This window comes from Platalea leucorodia, assembly GCF_965183815.1.
Source record: "Platalea leucorodia genome assembly, chromosome: 7".
NCBI lineage: Eukaryota > Metazoa > Chordata > Aves > Pelecaniformes > Threskiornithidae > Platalea > Platalea leucorodia.
Genome location: NC_138829.1, coordinates 39,387,151 through 39,405,215, shown reverse-complemented (window position 1 = coordinate 39,405,215; position 18,065 = coordinate 39,387,151). Strand labels below are relative to the sequence as shown.

Genomic DNA, 18,065 nt, shown 5'->3' with positions numbered 1-18,065 from the left:
TTCTGGGTGGTCCACTTTGGGTCAACAGCAAGTAGAAGATTGTCAAGGACGAACACAAAGCGTTTGTCTACTTAAGAATCTATTTCAGAATAACTATCCCAAGATTTGAAATGCAAGCTTTCTTTTTTGGGTATGTTCTGTTACGTATCTTCTGGGTAGAATTCCTTAATCCTGCCTGTGTCTCTCATCAACATTAGTCAGAGGGCCCAAACCATTAACAAAATATTCCAGTGACTTGGGGCAGGAGAAGAAATGTGTGTGTTTATGTATTTTTCATTCATGTGTGCTTGTAAAAGAAATTGGAATTCTGCTCTTCTCTACATCAAGAGTAATATGGGAAGGTGATAAAATTTCCAGCCTCTCTGACCACAAATACTTCTTTGGTCTGACATTGCTTCCTGTCTGACTTTGGTTTTGAATGTGGAAGCAGGTTTGACCCATAATGAACACTGAAGTATTTGACTAATTACATCTTTTAAAATGTGGTTCGTTTCTGAAAAGTAACTGTAGAATGGCATTGTATGATTCTTAGCTGGGTCACTTACTTTTCAAGTTGTCAGTCATGCAGTCCTAAACAGAATCAGCAAAATAAGATGGAAGTGAAGCTATTTCCACTTTGTAGATGTCAAACTTACTACTTCTGACACCATGAACTGAAAAATTACAAATTCAAGACTTTATGTGGGGCTTCAATTCCTAGAAAATCCACATGTGGAGCCCTGGTGGCTGAGGTATTTTCATATGAGGCCACACATTCAGGTTTCCCAGGTGTGTAGTAAACATGTTGCTGTTGGTTTATGCTCTGTATCATGTCAAGAACATACCCTTGCCATGCACAGTTACTCTCTTTTGAGGAGCATTGCGGAGTTATCACAAGTTTGTGCAATAGGTCCAGTGCTTTTAGAAAAGGGTTGAGTGGCTCCTGCTTCACATGTTGTAGAATTGGTGTATGTGCACAATAAATCCACTGTAAATTGAAGCATCTTAATTAATCTGCATTCACTGATCAACTGTACAGAACAAATGCTGTAAGCCTGGAGTTTCCTATAGTTCTCAGACTTGTAACTTATGTTGCATAATGTGCATACGGTTTATGTCTGATGAATCATGGTTCCTTTTTACAGAGCATAAAAATCTCTATATTTCACATTTTCTTTGCTGTCTCCCTGTATACCTGTCTGTACACGTGTGCCTCCTTCCCTTCTTCCCTCTTATTCTAAGAGTCAGGTTTTGGTAGTGGAGATTGCGTTTGCTGGTTTGCACCTCTCCTGGTTTCAATCACATAAGACTTGCCTTTTCTTGGGTATATTTGCCTGTGACTTAACACTTCTTGTCCTCTTGTATGAGGATGTGGAGACTAGTAAAATGTCTTACTGCCACAAATCCTCATCTGTGACTGGACACATTGGTAAGGCTTTTTCTTTCTGGTGGAACTGGCCTTAAGTCAGAAATATTTCTGGAATAGCTGAATTGGAGTTAGAAGGGAACGCTTTTCCAACCCAGTTAACATTATCATTTTATTAAACTTTTCTGTCTCAGTTGGGTATGAGAGGAATAAAACTGAGGCATGAAACAGGGGTGTAGAAGTTCTCAAAGACAAGTATGTGCAAGACAATACACAGATGGAGAAAGGACAGAATTGCATGAGTGTGGGGAGCATTTAAAAACTCCTAAACTGTGGAACATGTGCCACCACCAAGGCAAGCAGTTCTCAGACTGCTGTAGTGTTGGATACTCAATAGTGGGGCCCTTTGTACCAAAGTTTCATGGAGATCTAGGTGTCTGGGAAGAGACAACATTTGGATTCAGTAGGAAGAGTTGTTTCTAAGCTGGAGGCAGAGGAAACAGGCATTAAGGTCTAGGAACTTAAAATAAGGTAATGGTAGTGGAAAAATAAGGTAGTGGCAACTTTTAACACTGTCAAAGATTTTTTTTCTGCAAAGGCTGCAATTTATCCCTTACCATACTGTATGTGTGCTGGAAACCACAGTAATGCTTGTTGTCTTTGGATATCTTCATTATTTTTGTTCGTATCTGGACTAGGTGGGTAGTGGAAATGAATAGGAGTTTGCTGTTAAAGTGAGACACCTAGATGGCTGTGCTATCAGGTAGGAGGATGTGTAGACGTACTGCAGTGGTTTTGGAAATTGGCTTGCTATGGTAACAATTAACAACAGTATGTTATTATGTTTTGCCCTGAAACATCTTTTACAGAAGTCTTGAAGGACAATAAATGTAGTCTGATAGAAGCAATGTTGGTGTTCGCCAGCCTTAAATGTTGCTTAAATTGTTTGCCAGGTAGTGATAACATTAAGACCTGGCTGTTGGCAGCTTTGGAAAGTAACCACTTCAAGTGTGACCATCACTTCTTGATTTTTAGCGTGACTAGTGCGGTCATACGTTTCAGCAGTCATGTATTTCTGTGTCCCCTTATTACTAGCTCATCTGCAATCACTAGGGTGCAAATACAACTTTCTCTCCTGTTTCTAGACAGAAAGGAATCTAAGCTCCCATCACTTCCGTTGACCACAAATTACTGTGTGTTTTTCTGGACCCATCACATTTGACTCTTATTCCCAGTAGTTATCAAATGCATCACAAATCTTTTTATTGTGTAGTACTTGTTTGCTCTGTAAAGTACAAAATCAGGAGGAGGAATACACAATAAATTTCATGGAGCATGGGTAAGATTAACATGCAGCTGTACTGTCTATCAAAGTGATTGTCATAAAATCTGTTAGGAGACTTAAAGGCTGAGAGACTGTTAACTTAAAGGATGTTTGACATAACTCAGTTCCATGGGAAAACTTCTTAATAGCATCATATGATGTGAAAAGATTTAAGAAATCTGATTAACACTAGTCATTAATTCCATTTATGCATTTACCTCTTCTTGAAGTAAACTGCAGACCAATTAATTTCAGTTTCCTTTTGTCTCTGTTTCATGCCTTTTTCCTTCTGGATAGCAGCTCAGAAGGCGCCGAGTTTATGCTTTTGATTGTGCAAAGAAGCAGTAAAATGTTTTAACTGAAATCAGCATGTTTCTAGTGGCACTTTTGACTTGTGATGCCATTCTCTTTCATTTGTTATTGAAGACAGATACAAAAATATTTTGAGTATGACTTGAAGAAGCTTTATTCAGATTTTTACAGGCATCCAAAATTGATGTTGAGAGTGCTGCCCAATACAATAGTATCTTGAATTGTTTTCTCTTCCTAGTAAACAATAGTTAAATGCAATTAAAGCGTGAACAGTGTCTAATATTTATTTTATATCTGACTGTTTACCAGACAGAGAAGGAGGCCCTTATATGTGTGCATAGAGCTCTGAACTGAGAACTGCACCTAGGCAAGCAATTAGAAGAAGTACAGCAAGCTGTAAAGCAAGGGAGAGTTGAACTTCTTTTCCCCAGTTATTCTCTTTGTCAGGATTTCATCTCAGAAATGTCTGTCTTAACCTTTACAGATCTAGAGGCATGACATAACTGTGCATGCTAAAGACTTCTGAATGCTTCAGTAAAATCTTTTTATGGCCACATGTCAGCCCTGTAGCCAACCTATGCTATGAAGGCTTTGCAAAGACTGCTAGAGGAGATAGAGTTGTCAGTGAAAGGGGGAAAAAAGTTCCTTTTTCACGAATAACATAAGCGATGCTGGCAACAAGGAGTTGGTGTAGAAGCATTTTGCCAACATGCATATGTTAATTTGGCATGTAATTCGTCTACAGCTTGCTACAGAATTTTACATACCAGTAAAATTCTGAGTCTCCAGGTTGCTATAGGTTGTCACTATGTGTTGGCAGAACGGCAGCTGTTTAATCCAAACTTTTCCTGCTGATTCCTCTGTTTTCATTAATATTAATTGAATACCTGACTGCATGGCATCTTAATGTAAATGCATGTCTATATATCCAAACCCTTGAGAGGTATAAAATTTTTTTATGCTAATTGCGGTTTCAGCAAAGCCTTTTATGAATAACTGCAGAGTTAAATAACTTGTCTGTCATCAGTTTACATATGGCTTGGGCAGTAATGCACATTTCCTTTCTTCTAGGAGGGGATGACCGCCGGGTCTTACTTTGGCATATGGAAGAAGCCATCCACTCAAGAGTCAAACCAGTTCAGCTGAAAGGGGAGCATCACTCTAATATCTTCTGTCTAGCTTTCAACAGTGGCAATACGAAAGTGTTCTCTGGAGGTAAGGAAGGAAGAGCACCCTGATTTCACACGAGTTTGCATTGTGAATGCCTTAGAGTAGAAGTCATAAGCAAGATCCTGCCCCACATGAAAGGTCTTTCCCGTAGTCCCCTAAGGATCTGAAAGGTGTCCTTAATCAGCAGCTGAAGGTTCTTTGGGAACAGAGAGTTCTTTAGCTAGCACAACATTTTCAATTTTGTCATGCTTCTCCTTTTCCCAAACCCTAGTGTAAGCACATCGTGTCTTGAGCTATCGTGAGAATCCCGAGTCCAGTCTGCCCCTACTTGTGCTACAGACTGTGGAATGTGGTCTTCGTTATTCCCTCTTAGCTGTACTGAGAGCAGACCCTGCATCCTCTCTGGCACTCAAGGCTGGCGCTTTAAAATCTCTGCTGCTATTAGCTGATTTTAATGTACCCTTAGATGGCTAATGAAGGGCTATTGCCATCTATTGGTGGATCACTTCTTCTCAGACCTCATTTCAGTCCTCACGAGATAAGTGTCTGCCTTCTAGAACTGTTGGAACATTGGGCTCTAATTGGCCTTGATATTCTTCATCTTTTTTAATATAAATCCCCTTTTTAACAGAAAGTTTAATTCAGTCTTAAAACTAACATAAGGAAAGTGGACATGTACTTGTTCTGGGGTAATAATCCCTAGAATTTAGGTGCATTTCACCACTTGATTTTTGAAGTGTTGAGGCAGAGAGGAAAACGGAATTCAGAAGAAAAAGGCACAAGATTGTCAAAATGCAGTGTCATTTTCTGCTGTACTTCATTTCCTCTATCTGACATGATAATAGAGTGGACAGGAATTTGTATCTTTCATCAGGATGTCCATTAACATAGAGCTAGACTTATTTAGGAAATTATGAGACTACTTGGTCAGAACTCTTCATTACCTTTTTGAACTAAGATTTGTGAACTGCAAATCAATGCTATAAATTGATTCTGAGCGCATGTGAATGGTGGAAGCTTCCTATCCTTCAACGCTGTGTTAAACTATAACAACCCTTAGAAAGAAAGGCATGACAAAGCTTAAGATGGTGTCAAATTTTAAGGATTAAATGATTCAGCTATACTTCTCAGGTGGAGAAAACCCCAAAAATGTTGAATAGTGATGCCTAACTTCTGATTCTGGGGACTGCTGCTTGTTTTATGAGAAAGACAGCAGTCCACACTGTCTTCAAATGAATGTATCTGCATGAGTGATCCCAATGAAATTTTGGGCTGGAGTCTGTTTTACTTTAGTTTGAATTCAGACAAATGGAACCTTACATGAATATTCAAGAAATGAACCGTGCCAAGTCTTGCTGGAGCAGCTGTAATGGTATTTTCTTATTTCCAACTCAACCCTCTGTCCATTGGGCCCTGCTAGCAGAGGCTACTGTTTTCACAGGAAGGGCAGCAGAGTGGTTTGACTGTACCTTGCCACTGCAGTTAACACCTGCAGTTAAAGATTTACATCATTGATTATGGTGGATTTTTGCTAAGATGCCAGGTTAGATGAGCTGTGACAGCTGATGCACAGACAAACTGGCCGTTCTCATCTCTTTTTCCTCCTCCAGTTTGCATAAACACACTGTGCCTCTGCCAGAAATTATTTCCATTGGAGGAGTCAGGAACTCTTTCAGCTGCTCCACCAAGATTCACAGAGCTCATCTGCAAGGGCTGTGAGTCTGACTCTTGGATCCCTTGTAAAGAGTCATTTTGCTGCATGGCCTAGATGTACCATCTGTTTTATCTCTGTCAGTAAAATGGGGCTAACTATATTTATTCACTCAACAATGTTCTGGGAGATTCTTAAAAGGTCTGAAAGAATTGTGGGTCCTAAGATCCATTGGTTGTCATCCCCCTGCCCCAATACTGAAGTTGGAGTTGTATTCAAATCATGGAAATAGGAATACTTGAAAAAAACCCCTAAAAATTTGAGTATGGAAACTTGCACAGGGTGCACAGAACTCAATTCATTCTGTAAATAAAGCTGCCAAAGACTAATGACTTAGGATCTGATGACCTTTCCCTAAAGCAGCTCTTGATAGCAGAGGAGAAAGGATTTTCCACTTCAGTACAAATTGAATTGCATCCAACGAATTTCAGAGCTCTTTGCTTTGAAGGAACGCATGTGTAGCATGCACCACATGTAGCCATTACAAAAATGGAAGGCAGGAACTGAGTGGACAGTGTTTTGCGTGTAATCTCTGGAGAAAAAACTGTCTCAAAACACCAAAGAAGTTCCCATCCCTGAAGAACACTGTTGACCTTCTCTGTCCACACACACAGAGAGTAGAGCAGCATTTGAAATGAAAGATCCCCTCTTAGTAAACTGCATGGGCTTACTTTTTTTTTTTTTCCTTTAATGTTAGGTATATGAAAAGCTGAAATAAACCTACAGGGAACTGAATTTGTTTCTGTAGAGGCCTGATGTGACAGATACGGGGTTTAGGTCACCTTAACTGTGCTCCTCTGTATGTGCTCTGCAGTATTTCATCCTCACAGGTATAATTGAAGGGAACGGCAGATACTTCTTGTCTTTCTGATCGTTGTAACTGCAGTTATCAAAACGAGAGATTATAAATGGGAGAGTTGCGTATACAATTACAACCCAGTTATTCTCAATGAAGAATGAACTCTCCTGGGTTAAAGTAAAACACGTTAAGTGGAAACCCTACTGGGCTGAACAGCAGCGATGTTTTCTGGAGGGATGAATCTTTACCAGAAGCAACCAAGCAGTTTTTGGTTAGATTTTTGTCACCACCTTCTTCTCCCACACACAAAACAGAGAGAAGCAGTGGTTATTCCACACACACCCTCCTTTCGTGCTTTCTTTCCCATTTTGGAGCTTGTGATGGAAGGGAAGGCTGATCCCATGATGACTAGAGGCCTGAAGCCAGGCATCTAGAATGATTCTCGTGTCCATACTGTATGGAGAGCGAGGAGCAGGAGTGTCTGCTGGAAGAAATTTTGTCACTGGAGAAACTAGGCTGCATTTTTCACTGGTGAAATACATAGGCACGAGAGTAGTTTTACTAGGTATAAACCTTGCCTGTAATGTATAATGGGCAGTTTCCATTGCAATTAATGATCAAAGGACACTTACACATAAGTGACTTGTTTATTGTACCATGGAAAAGATGAGCTACTGCAGTAATCTAAGGCTGGCACGATTTAACTAGGAGCCTGTGCAAAGAGCAAGTGGATGTAGAAAAATCTCACACCCCATTAGTCAAAGAGAAACTTTCTCATATTTCTTCTGTTGGGACAGAATACAAATTGAAATGTGTATGGGATAAATGAAAACTGAGTCAACTGGACACTTAAGAATCATAACATGAAATCTTGCTCTTTCTGAACCTCTGGCTTTGGTGTACATTAGGAAAGCCTCACAACTTGATATCGCAACTAGAAAGACATACTGAGCATAAAAATATGGCTTTGTGGGCTTTCTGGTTTTATTCTTCTGAATTAAATATAAATGTGTGTCTCCTTAAATATTTCTAAAGAGGACGTGCCAAATTAGATAAATTAATATTCAGTGCAGAGACTAAAAAATATTCTGTTGCTATAGCTTGAAAAACACTGCATGAGACAGTGGAATTACTTTGTAGCTGTGACCATCTTAGTCTGCATGCATGTAGTTAGTTTCCATTGTATTCAATGGATGTGATCAAAGAAAAGTGATATGATTGTCTGGTTACTTGGTTTGGTTTTTATTAATACAAAAGAAATTACACTGGCTGTCACGTTTGTGCCTTCTCAATGGTTGCAAAACCCTGAACACTGACAGCGTGAACTGGTGGCATTTGAGCTGGGAGCATCTTTTCACCTTCCCTTATCTTTTTATGGAGCATCCTCTGAGAAGGAAGAAAGGTGTACTCACATGAGAGTTAAAGGTGTTCTGCTGCTTCATATAATATTCTTCTCTTTACTGCAAATGTCCCAAAACTCAAGCTCAAACTGAACAATGATCAGCAACACAGTTAAGTAGAATTATTTGTTGAGCAGTAGCAGATGGAATGGATTGGTGCATTTGATCATGACTGGCAATGTCACATGGAGCCTTTGACATAACTGAGCAGAGGGCTGACCACTTGGCAACTGAACTGGTCTTCTCTCTGCTTTGGTTTTGTTTTTGAAATAGAAAATAAAAAAATAAACATTTATCGTTTGTTTGTTTGTTTGTTTGTTTTTCCACTATGATGCTTTTTAACCACTGGAACATGATGTTAAGTGTTTATATTTCTCTTTATAGGCAATGATGAGCAAGTTATACTCCATGACGTTGAAAGGTAAATACACAGTTTGTTTCCACTGCTTCAAGAGCTCGCTTAATGTCAACTCACTGGAGGCACTTTTTGTTTTAAATTAATGGTCTGGGAGAAGAGCACAGTGTTTTAATCCTGAAACATGCTTTTCATTTATCTAAATTCATACCTGGAATGAAGTATTCCCTATCACCCCATTTTTTTTCAGCACTTGGGTTCTGCATCGTTTTGACCTTGGGAAGGAGAATGGTTGTTAAATAGATATGCCCTCCTGCAGGCACTATAGTAGGTTCTGACTAGCTTCAGAGCCAGATTATTCTGGTACATATACAAGTATTGTGGCACATACGGGCTTTTTGTTTTGTTTTTCAAAACACTCACCTGACTTGTATTTAAGATAGCTAGCGCTTGGCCTACCTAACTGCCTTTTAAAACTTTGGCTGCAGCTGCCTGATTCTCCACACTTCTGTGAAGCATATTTATTTAGATACTTGCTTTTTACCAAAACTGTAAAGCAGTTGGGAATTGGGCTTTGTTGTGCTACATCAAGATTAGGCTGTTAGTCAAAGTATAATTAATACAGTGGTGGTCAATTGGAGTTCTGTAGATTCATGTCTTTTGAGCTTACTGTTTTCGAAGTAGAAAAACTACAAAGTTAAAATTTCGGTCTGTACTAATAACTTCTACAAATGTAAGCAATGACCGCTTAAATAACATGACCTCAAGGAAATCAACTGTAAAGAAAAAGCAGGGAGAGATATATGTAAGAACAGAGAAATATAAAACCTTAAGTGTTTCTGAGTTGCCTGATTCCTGATGAACATAATTTGGATATATTTCTTGCTAGGTTTGTCCAAAGCCTTTTGCATTGAACTGCTCAGTGTACATCTGCCTTCCATCATACCTTATATCTACTTCTTGTATAAATCTTACATGAGAGCTGGGCAAAATAAACTTTGTCTTGCTCTTCTAATGCTTTCTCAGGAATATTATGTTGTTTGGTGGTTTGTTTTTTGTTTTGTTTTGCTTTGACTTTTGGGGTTTCTGGGGTGTGTGTGTGAGGGTTTTTTGTGCATTTTTTGTTTGGTTTGGGGGGTGTTTGGTTTTGGGAGGGTTTTTTGTTTGGTGTTTTGTTTTTGTTGTTGTGTTTGTTTTTTTTTTTAATTAAACGTGGAAATGTCAAAATTTTAGATGCTGGTGTTTATTATGTTCTGACTTTTCAAGCTTCTACAAGATCTTTGTCCCTGACAATTTTCTATGTAACACATTTTTTTCCTGCTATGTCTTGCTTAGATGTTTTAACAAGTCTTTTTGATATGTGTGTATTTTTAATGTGCTTTTGTTATCAGGGGTTTTTTTTAGGTACGCTAAGTCAAGTTGTAATGCATACAGAATTCATTCCTCTAAGACTATTTGTGTGATCTTCTGCAAGAAACCTTACTAGTCTGACACACTGAATTCTGGTTGATTTCTACAGAAAGTTACTCTGTCTTCTTGAATGATAACACTTGGTCTATCAGCTGCTTTTTCATAACTTTTAAATGGCTTTTTCTGTTACTGCTTTTTTGGCCTTTCTGTTAATGGTCCATGAGCCAGAATTAGTAGATCTGTCACTAAGAACATGAATTGCCATGTGAGCAAAACACTGATTTTACGTGGCATCTCTTTGGTGGAGTTCCCATGAGGTATGGGGATTGTATACAAAGTGTATTCTCTAAAGAAATAAAGGGGTTTTGCCAAAGAAGTAAAACAACCCCAGAATCTTCTGTTGTAGTATTTTAGCTTTTAGCCTTTCCATGCCACTATTTCCTCCTTGTTAAATAATCTAAAAAGTTGGGAAAAGAATGGAGAATGGGCTTTTTCTTTTTTATACCTGCAGAATGGCTGAAATCTAGGTACTTTCGGGGGACTTATTTTTTTGTTCTTTTTTGCTGCTTTTTCTACATGGAAAAAATATAGGTCTGGTCTATCCTAGAGAACCAAGAAAACTTATTAAAAAAGCCAGCTGGAAAGTTGCTCTTTTGTGAGCTTCAACTGAACTTTTGGACGACACAGAAGCCTGTATTAAAGAATAAACTTCTGTCTTGTTTTTCTTTTTACATTAGGTAGTAAAAATTTAGTCCAGAGGTCCCAAGATGTCTCTCACTTTTCCATTACCTTCTCCCAGGCTTAATCTAATACAACATGGTTTCCATAGCATCTTGCAGCTTCTGAAGTTTTTAATGTGTGGGTTTTGGTCTGAGTTGTTTTTTTTTTTTTTCCTCATAGCATGACATGTTGGTCACTCTACATGGGCTTTTTGTTTGTTTTTTGCTCTCACTAAACACAAGGGTCTTCTTATGAAGTTAAATAAACCTTGTCACTAAGTATTACTAGGGAGATAAAGCTGTAAATATTTTGCTTTTTAAAACACCAGCAAAAGAAGGAAGAATGATAATATTGTGTGTCTTTTTTCAGCACTGAGACCTTGGATGTGTTTGCCCATGAAGATGCAGTGTACGGCCTTTCAGTGAGCCCAGTAAATGACAACATCTTTGCCAGTTCATCAGATGATGGCCGGGTTCTTATTTGGGACATCCGAGAGTCTTCCCATGGAGGTGAGATCTCTAGATGGAAAAGATCATTGATTTAGGAATAATTTGGGCAAGGCAGGGAGGGGATAGGTTATGTTTATCTGGGACAATCGAGACAGGGAGTGTTGGAGAAGGGTGAAAGCGAGGCATAATTCTCGTGGCCAGTGGTAGGCAAGCCCTGATCTTTACAGTTCAGTGTTGCTGTCTTAAGTGACTTCATAAAGTACCAGCATATAGTGCAGGCTGGCATAGAAATTGGTATGAATAGGTTTTAACTTGAGTAAAGAAGCAGTGGAGGCCATGTTTCTTCAATAAAAATGTCTTGCTAAACTTGAAATCAATTAGGAATGTTGATTTTTTTTTTTTTGGTTTTGTCTATAGCCTGGGATAAAAAATTTTTGGAGGTTTAGAAAGCTGTTATTTTGATCTGAATAATTTTCCAAAGCTATTTATATACTTCCCTGTGACACTGAGAATTGTTCTTATGCATAATGTTTTCTGGTTGTATGGAAACTTAGAGCCCTTATGTGATAACAAGGAAGTTGAATTATTACTTCAATCTTTGTTTTCTAAACCAGAACTGAATACTGTTGATTTATGTAACAAACCTGCCGTTTCTCAAAACACTGCAATCTGTGTTTTTACAGCTGCAGTTTTAAGGCTGAAGAATCTCAGTTTAGAACTGTAGTTACATAAATTTGGAGAGGAATACTTCAGTAATTGAATTTCAGTATATGAATACTTAAGTAATACTTCAGTAAATGAAGTTGTGAGTTTACCCCATTCTAAAGAACACAACGCCCAGAATTTAAAACTGAGCAATCTGCAGGAGTACAGAATCTGGTTCCCTTTCTTCATAGTTAAAACAAACTTTCATCTTTTTTTGTAAGCTGATTAAATGCAATTGCCTCAACTCATAGTTTCTGCTAGTCTTACAGGAAAGTTATTTATGGCACTGAAATCCGGCTTATGTATTTTGTGGTAATTTGTACACGTATGTTGTTGGGTCAAAGTTGCTGTTTAACTGAATTAGCTTTTTCCATACCTAGTGAATTTGATAACTTTCTAGACTGTGATTCTGTCCCTTTTTGACTAGGAAATGAAAGCTGAAGCAAGACATACTCTATAGTCTCATAGGAGTCTTTCAGAGCCACTAGTATCATGAGGGCTTTATTGAATGTGAGTAACCAGAATTAGGTCTTTCTTGATAAGCCCCGCAAGAATACTTGGAGTAAATTGCTTATTGATGCCCTCCCTTCCCCAGGCATATTGCCTTTGTATAAATAAAAATTAAATATACTAGCACTGCATTCAATTTTCAGTAGTCTGATTCTAACTGTGAATTCTGATTCTCTTGTGCAATTGTGATACCCCTTATCTCTTTTACATCTGGTAATTTTATTAAAACATTCTGAAAAACGATGCACACACTCAGTATATGTATATCACAGACTTTAATAAAAATATCTATAATGTCCCATCTCTGAGGTGCTCATTAATAACCTCCCTCTTGCTCAGAAGTCCCTTACTAGCACAGTGAACTGTTGTCTTCCCTTCAGGCGGTTTCTTACTCCATGCAACTCCCGTTGCTAATCCCAACTGCCTGTAGCTAACTTGATACTATACCACATGTGAATTCAGTCTTCATTAGATCTACCACTTTTCCCCTGTATAAAAGGTCAGTTACTTTATCAAAGAAAGAGATCAAATTAGTCTGATGTGACTTATTTACCTGTGGTAAATCCAAGTGTCGCTTCATCCCTGTTTTTCTGTTTTCATAATATCCAAGTGATGAGAGCAGACACTGAATATGGCTTCCAAATTAGAAATGGAGAAATGCTCCTTTATTGCCTTCTCCTGAACTCTACACTGTAAAGATCTGTCTCTGTTAGGAGAACTACCTGTTGCTGACAGTGGATGTCAACAGTCAGTGGGAATGGATGCTTAAATGCATCTTTATGAAGCTGCTCAGTATCGTAAGCTAATGTCCAATCTGATGGGAGTTTCTGAAATTGTATGAAATGAGGTTTGTCCTTCTTTGTTGCAGTTAAACCTTGCTACTGCTTTTACTGTTGCTGAGACTTTGAATGAGAAGGTTGCACCTCCAGTGAAAATGGAGGGCAGAAGTGTTGGCTGTGGTACATCTGGGCCTTTTTTGGAGTAGTATCTTAGGTTTTCTGAATTTTAAATAAAGGGCTTTTGCATGCTTATATAGGAGTCCTGAGTCAGCATTTATATGTGAGCCCTGCCAATGTTTACTACCATATAATGCTTGTCACTGGGGTAATCCCCTTGTCTGCACGGTATTGTCATGGGAATAGGCGCTATGCCTGCCAGTGTTAAGTATAGTTAGTTACCCTGAGTGGCCAGCTCGTTAAAATCTTGCAAATAACCTCCTAGTTTAAAATAGTGCATTAAAAGAAGCTGGAAAAGGAGTTTCATTCTCTTTCTGTTTCTCCCTGTCTTTCACTGCTGAGTGATTTATGCAGTAATTTTTATAAACCCACTTTTAATTTTTGTTAGAGATGGTGTTGAGCTTCTCCCTTGAGAAACATTTTCATATAAGAGCTACAGTTGTGAATGAGCATAAAGAACAATAAAAAAGTAATCCCCCTACTTTTCATTAAAGTGACTTAGTGCCTCATTAGTTTAGCTCCTGTAATCTCTCTTTAATTTGACAGGCTGAAAGGCAACTTTTGATATCTTAGAAGAAAACTGTGGTACCAGGCCAGGCTATTTATTATAAAGGTGTGGAGGAAAACACCAGTAATTAGTGACAATGATTTGACTAAACAGATGTACACAAATTAAAAGTTTATTTTAAAAACCAATTCCTTTATTTGGCAATCTGATGTTGGCTGTCTCTCCACTCAGCTAATGCAGGCCATTGCTTCTCAGTGGGGGCTGCCATTTTAATAACACAGTCTTTTATGTCCCAGCAGGGATCTGATTTGATGATGGAAATGTAGAAGGTCAGTTTTGGTGTTAAACCTTATTTGGAGCTGCCAGCAGACCAACAGCAATCTCTAAAGGCTTGGGGCAGGCTGACAGAACAAAAGTTTGCTCCTGTTCTTCCCTTTACTTCTCCCTCCTATGACAATTAATAGCACCAGGGAGCTTCAGCTGTGGTCAGAGACCTTTGTTTTGATCATTGCTAAAGGAACACTAAAAAGGAAAGTCCCTGTGTCAAAAAGCTTGGAATAGAGCGTAAGAGGAGGATACAGATGGGGCAGGATAAGTAAACATTAATTCTGTCTCAGTTGCTTGATGGGCAGTAGTTTCAGAAGGTATTGGGAATTTGGGAGGGTTATCTGTTTAACCCAGTTTTATATGTCTTAATGAGGGATACGAGGAAAGAAAATGAAGTACCTTTGGAGGTGCTTGTGGGGCTAAATGTGCCTGCACACAGTGGCTCAAGTAAGGGCAGTAAGAGAGTCTCCCAAGCATGTGAGCAACACAGTGGTTGCATCAAAAGAAACAGTGAATGGAAAAGTCTGGCATAATCCCTGGCTCAAAACAGGCATTGATTCTTGTTTCTTAGTTGAGTGAAAGAGTGGCAGCATGCCACAAAAGATACACACAACAAAGAGAATTAGACTGTGCCTAAAGCCATAAAGCTAGCAGAAAGATACAGAGAAGGATGACAGAGGCAAGGCTTTTTCCCATTCTTCATGGAGGCAGCATTTTGACGGAATGAATAGGGCAGAGTAGCAGGCCAAACACAGTCTCGTTACACTAATCAAGATGAGAGGGAGAGAGTCTGGATGAGCATGTTTTTAACTCTGTGTGTGAACAGCAAAAGCCAACTGTTAACACTTTTATGCACGAGGAACACCCTTCTTGTCTGCTTGTACAGCACTTAAGAGGTGGCAGGCCTCTTTTCCCCAGGGTTGGCAGCTTGCTTTGAGCTGAGTTCCGTACAAACTTATTTCACGTTTTGTAATATTATTCTTCCATATAAGCAATTGCTGGTACATTTACAATTTGGGTGATCATCAGTGGCTGTGGAAGCTTCCAGGTATATATTGCTAGGCAACTTTCAGAAGCCCCTCCATGAGTAGTCCTTATTAGATGACTCTCTGGTTATGAACCTTAAGAAGATTCAAATAATTGATCTTTAAGTGGCTAGTTTTAAACTCTGATAACCTTCCATAAGCAAAATGGTGTCTTGAAATCCAGTATGCGTCCTTTTCCGTATGTAGACAAAGTTAATGTACACGTGGGTGGATTTTAAAACCTCAATTTTTATATTGCTTTGGATGTGTCAGCTTGAGAAATGGTTTGAACATGTCTCCATATCTTCAGATCTTGTTACGCTGTTTCCATATTAAGCTGCCAAACTCATTGCATTGAACAGTTGTATGCATTGTTTGTTCTTATGTCTGAAATGTCAACTTTTTCAACAGAGCCCTTCTGCTTGGCACACTACCCATCAGCCTTTCACAGTGTGATGTTTAATCCAGTAGAACCTAGATTACTGGCTACTGCCAACTCTAAGGAAGGTGTGGGACTCTGGGATATTCGTAAACCTCAGAGGTAAGATCTGGCTGTCCTTGTCTCATGCTGTGCTATTTTTTTCCCTGGAGAGGTGATGGCATGCCACTCTTTTTTTTTAATAGTCAGAACATACGATGGTAAGAAAAGATGCAGAACAAAGTTAACAGCAATGTTAGTAAAGCTGAATTAAATTATTTTGCATAATTAACATTCTTCTTCATACGTACAATCTAACGTGATTTAAAATGGGGCTAGATCTTCAGTGTTAAGGTAAGCGATTTTTTGGAAGCCTGCCTGGCCTCACCACTGCACATTAACTTGGATTGTTGTGTCAAGTTCACATCATTATATTTAGCACTGGCTTGCTAGTACTGGAAGAAGCCATGGTGGGCACTGCCTGGTTTACAGTTTGTTTTTTTCTACCCAGCTCAGTTTTCAGTGGCTGACTAGAGATTGTGGTCAAGGCAGCTTTTTTCTCAATGCTTAAGAGTTTTATATGACTTCCTAGACACCTGGATAATCAGTTTGGCTGCATAATGTGCTTCCAGATTTGCAGAGGATTTTAAACAAATGAAAAGAGGAGAATAAGTTTGCAGTATGACGTGTGGTTAGACTGGGTTCTAAAGTGGACATTCTCACTGTCTGATAGCAGAATTTCACATGCATGAGAGATTAAGCTTCTGTTGAAGTCTTTTTCAATCTTTCAGATTTTGAAAGTAATTTTCTTTTTTATCATAATACTCAGAAAAAAAATTTGAGCACCTCAAGTAAATGTTTCTCCCTTCCCCCTCCCACTTTTATGTTTACATGTTTCCAGTTAAAAGTGTAAGTGTAGAAAGGATAATTTCAAAAAAGTGAAAAGGGAAAACAGGTGGTACTTGTTTTACAGTGCAGTAGCCTCAGCTATTTAAAATACACTTGACTCTCCCCTTACTGGTGAATTTCTTGGAATATCTTGAAGTGCATATCACTAAAAATTCTTCTTGGGTTTGTACTGCAGAGAGAAAAAGCAATCTCATTTGAAGTTAATTATAACTGGCTTAAAGTTCTAAAATGTTTAGACATCCATTACAATAGTAACCAAATTATGGTTTCAGGGGGGTTTATTATTCTTAAATTGTAAACATTAATGGTTTGAATTGATTTTTATTTTTAAGCTTGAGTCAGAATTTGCATGCTGATGCTGGTGGCTCTAGAGCTTGCTCACATTTGTAAAGTTTGCCAGAGCCCTTGTTGGCAGCTGTTGTACAGTCTGCTATTAAATTTAGGTTTGATAAACTTTAACTGGAAGGGAGTTAGGAAGTTGCCTAAGCTATCTTCTCTTATCCTTGTCAAACTCTCTATGTCTAGGTCTTAGTTTGATGTTAGAAAGTTAGTAAGTAACTTCAGCATTTACTGGATAGAGAAATACAAGACGTTACGGTTATTTTGCTCTTACAAAACATGTTTCTTGGGTTTTTTGCCATAAAATTTCTGTCATTTTAACTTCAGTTCATGCCTTTTTTTTCCTGGTGAACTAATATGGACAAAGTTGGCTTCCCTCGCCAAGCAGCTGTCCTCATACTGGTTTTGCAGGATTCTTTGTTTTTCAGCTTCTACCTCAATTCTGTGATTTACGAACTTCTGCAGGTTGAGTTGGTCTTGTTTTCGAAAGGGAGTTACATCAAAACATTTCTCTCTACAGACATTTATTCTCAGAGTGTGGCTATAAAAGGAATGATGTTGGTAGAGTGGTGTAGCTTGTATCAATAGAAATTCTATATGGATGCACAATTTAGGTGAAGTCTTTCACTTGGGTAGAAAAGTGAAATAGGATCATGCCTGGAAAGGTTGTACAAGGCTGACAGGAGTAGAGAGAGGAAGTAAGTATCACTAAGGATAAAACCATTGACCCTGATAAATGCAGGAGCACATGACTTGAGTAAGGAATTTTCCTCTTATAAATTTTAACAGCTGCTTTCTAATAGCAGAAATAGTGCCTTTTTCTTATTTTTAGCTATTCTCGTTAAGACTTTGATCTCCAAATTTTCTCAGCTTATATATAAAAGTGTTGATGAGCTATTGCTTGGGGTGGTAGCAGCTATCAGGTCATGGAAACTCAGATGATCTCCAGTCTAGATGCTATCCTGCCTTCTTCCTCACTCTTAACCACAAGGCAAAGTGCTTGCTGTGAGCTTGTTGGGGGCTACTGTGTGTGTATGGTGATAATAGTCTGTAGCTCACACATTTAAGGACACACATTTTTAGCTGTGTTGCGGCATTGTTCTTTCTAATGCCAAATATGAAATAGCTATAACAGAATTTAATTGGTAATGCTTCTTGGCAAGTAATTTGTATTTCTCCAGGTGTAGCACCAGTGTGAGAGACTTAATAACCTTTGACAAATCAGAATTCTACAGTCTTTTTTTGAATGATGAAAGGGGAGGGGAAAGGGTGCCTTATGGTATAACCTCTGGGTCGTCTTGAAGGCCTCACATAAATTGGTGGAAGCTTGTACACTTACATCTGATGGACAAGAGCTACCATTTTCTGGTCCT

General features: G+C 38.6%; 1 protein-coding gene across 2 annotated transcripts in view; it reads left to right on the top strand.

Moving 5' to 3' along the window:
- DCAF5 (DDB1 and CUL4 associated factor 5) overlaps window positions 1-18,065 on the top strand; it is a 76,498-nt gene that overhangs the window by 7,646 nt on the left and 50,787 nt on the right. For both annotated transcript variants that reach the window (XM_082317930.1, XM_082317931.1), the window contains exons 2-5: window positions 4,053-4,196; window positions 8,446-8,482; window positions 10,916-11,055; window positions 15,438-15,567. In XM_082317930.1, coding sequence (XP_082174056.1) covers window positions 4,053-4,196; window positions 8,446-8,482; window positions 10,916-11,055; window positions 15,438-15,567 — 451 coding nt within the window. The remainder of the gene's footprint in view (window positions 1-4,052; window positions 4,197-8,445; window positions 8,483-10,915; window positions 11,056-15,437; window positions 15,568-18,065) is intronic.